At 44.1% G+C, this 2,003-nt stretch overlaps 1 protein-coding gene across 1 annotated transcript; it reads left to right on the top strand.

Annotated features, from left to right (window-relative positions):
- Window positions 1-194: 194 nt before the first annotated feature.
- On the top strand, window positions 195-1,583 carry LOC104071467 (nuclear receptor subfamily 4 group A member 2; the record flags this gene model as incomplete). Its single annotated transcript, XM_009579556.1, has 3 exons — window positions 195-397; window positions 807-985; window positions 1,085-1,583. Coding segments are annotated over 3 exons (639 nt in total), but the record flags the coding sequence as incomplete, so codon positions are not given.
- Window positions 1,584-2,003: the final 420 nt, after the last annotated feature.

Below are 2,003 nucleotides of genomic sequence, written 5' to 3'. Positions count from 1 at the left end.
GTGTGGAGAGCGGCGACCTGGTAGCGCCGCTCCTAATTGAATTAATTGCCCCGGAACATCTCATTTCCTTACTGGTCAGAGAGAGGTTTAATTGTTGTAAAAACCTGGCTCCCCGACTAGAAACGGGGTTAGCAATTTCACGGGTTATATACTTTAGAGAACCTCATTAAGCGCTTTTTGAAATGAATTTCCAGTTCCAGGCTAACCCCGACTACCAGATGAGCGGGGATGACACTCAGCACATCCAGCAGTTCTATGATCTCCTGACCGGCTCCATGGAGATCATCCGAGGATGGGCAGAAAAAATTCCCGGCTTCACTGATCTTCCCAAAACGGACCAGGACCTGCTCTTTGAGTCCGCCTTCCTGGAGCTGTTTGTGCTGCGGCTGGCCTACAGGTAAGCGGCCAGAACCCGAGGGGGGAACTTCTGGGCGATTATGAAATCAGATCCTTTCAAGGTCCACTGATCTGCGTTTTATTAACTCCTCGGTAATTAGGTGCCTCTTAAATCCTTCATTTATTGCTCCTCAAGTAATTAGTTGTTTAGCTTTTCTCCCCCCATCTTCTCTTTTATTCTTCTTCTTTTTTTAATCTTTCTTTCCCTTTCTCTCTTTTTTCTTTTTTCTCTTTCACTCTATTTTATTTGTCTGTCTTTATTTCTCTCTTTTTCTCCTTTCTTTCCTCTTTCTCTTTTTTATCTTTTGTCTTTCCCTCTTTTTCTCCTTCTCTTTCTTTTTTCTATCTGATTTTTTCTTTCATACCCATTCATTCATCTGTTCATTTTGGGGTTGTCACATTCCTTCCAGGTCAAACCCAGTGGAGGGCAAACTTATCTTCTGCAACGGGGTGGTCCTGCACCGGTTGCAGTGCGTCCGTGGCTTTGGGGAGTGGATCGATTCCATTGTTGAATTTTCCTCCAACTTGCAAAACATGAACATCGATATCTCTGCCTTCTCTTGCATCGCTGCCCTGGCTATGGTCACAGGTCAGTGTCCCCTCTTTCCCGCTCGGCCCCGCCGGGCAGCTCCTTTTCCCTTCCGCGCCGTGTCAGACCTGTAACGTCCCCCGTCCTTCTCTTTTGCAGAGAGGCATGGGCTTAAAGAACCCAAGAGGGTGGAAGAACTTCAAAACAAGATTGTAAATTGTCTCAAAGACCATGTGACTTTTAATAACGGGGGGCTGAATCGCCCCAACTATTTGTCCAAACTCTTGGGGAAGCTCCCTGAACTTCGCACGCTTTGCACGCAGGGGCTGCAACGCATTTTCTACCTGAAACTGGAAGATTTGGTGCCACCGCCAGCAATAATCGACAAACTTTTTCTGGACACTTTACCTTTTTAAGACTCTTCCCGTGCACTTCCGCTGAACTGAAGAGAAACTTCGCCTGTCTGAAGGGGAATTCGTCTGGGCCCAAAGCAGCACCCCTGGGTGCCCGCTTCCCATCCAAAACAGTGTTGCTAACCTCCTGCAGGCAGACCGTGAATGGGCATTTTGGCTCTGGGGCATCACGGATGCAGATCATGGACTACACAAATACCATGGTATAAACTTTTTATTATCAGCTTATAAATGAATTTATTATTAAGGACTTCTGATTAAAAAGATGAACATATCTGGCAACGCCGGGCGCGCAGCTAAGACTCATACGGTGACAAACAAAGCGTTAAGGTGACCCACAAGTCTCACCCTCCTAAAGATGAAAGTTTTCTGCTGTAAAAGAAAGCTGTAATATATACAAAACCTAAATGTTGCGTGGGTGGCATGTCATTAAAGAAGGCGAAGGCTTGTAAATTTATCAGATGCAGTTTGGCTTTTTAAAAATAATTCTGTGCCTATTTATGAAGAAATATGGAAAACAATTCTAAAAAAAATTTAAAAATAAAAGCTAAACATGTTTGCAAAAAAAAAAAAAAAAAAGGAGAATAAAGAGAAAGAAAAAATAAATCTCTCCGTACCAGGAAAGCATGACGATTCTAGGGTGGCAATGTTATAGGCACTTGCTA

Source organism: Fulmarus glacialis, unplaced genomic scaffold, assembly GCF_000690835.1.
Source record: "Fulmarus glacialis isolate BGI_N327 unplaced genomic scaffold, ASM69083v1 Scaffold49866, whole genome shotgun sequence".
Taxonomy (NCBI): domain Eukaryota; kingdom Metazoa; phylum Chordata; class Aves; order Procellariiformes; family Procellariidae; genus Fulmarus; species Fulmarus glacialis.
Note: the sequence above shows the minus strand (reverse complement) of the source record. Positions and strands in the feature narration are given on the sequence as shown.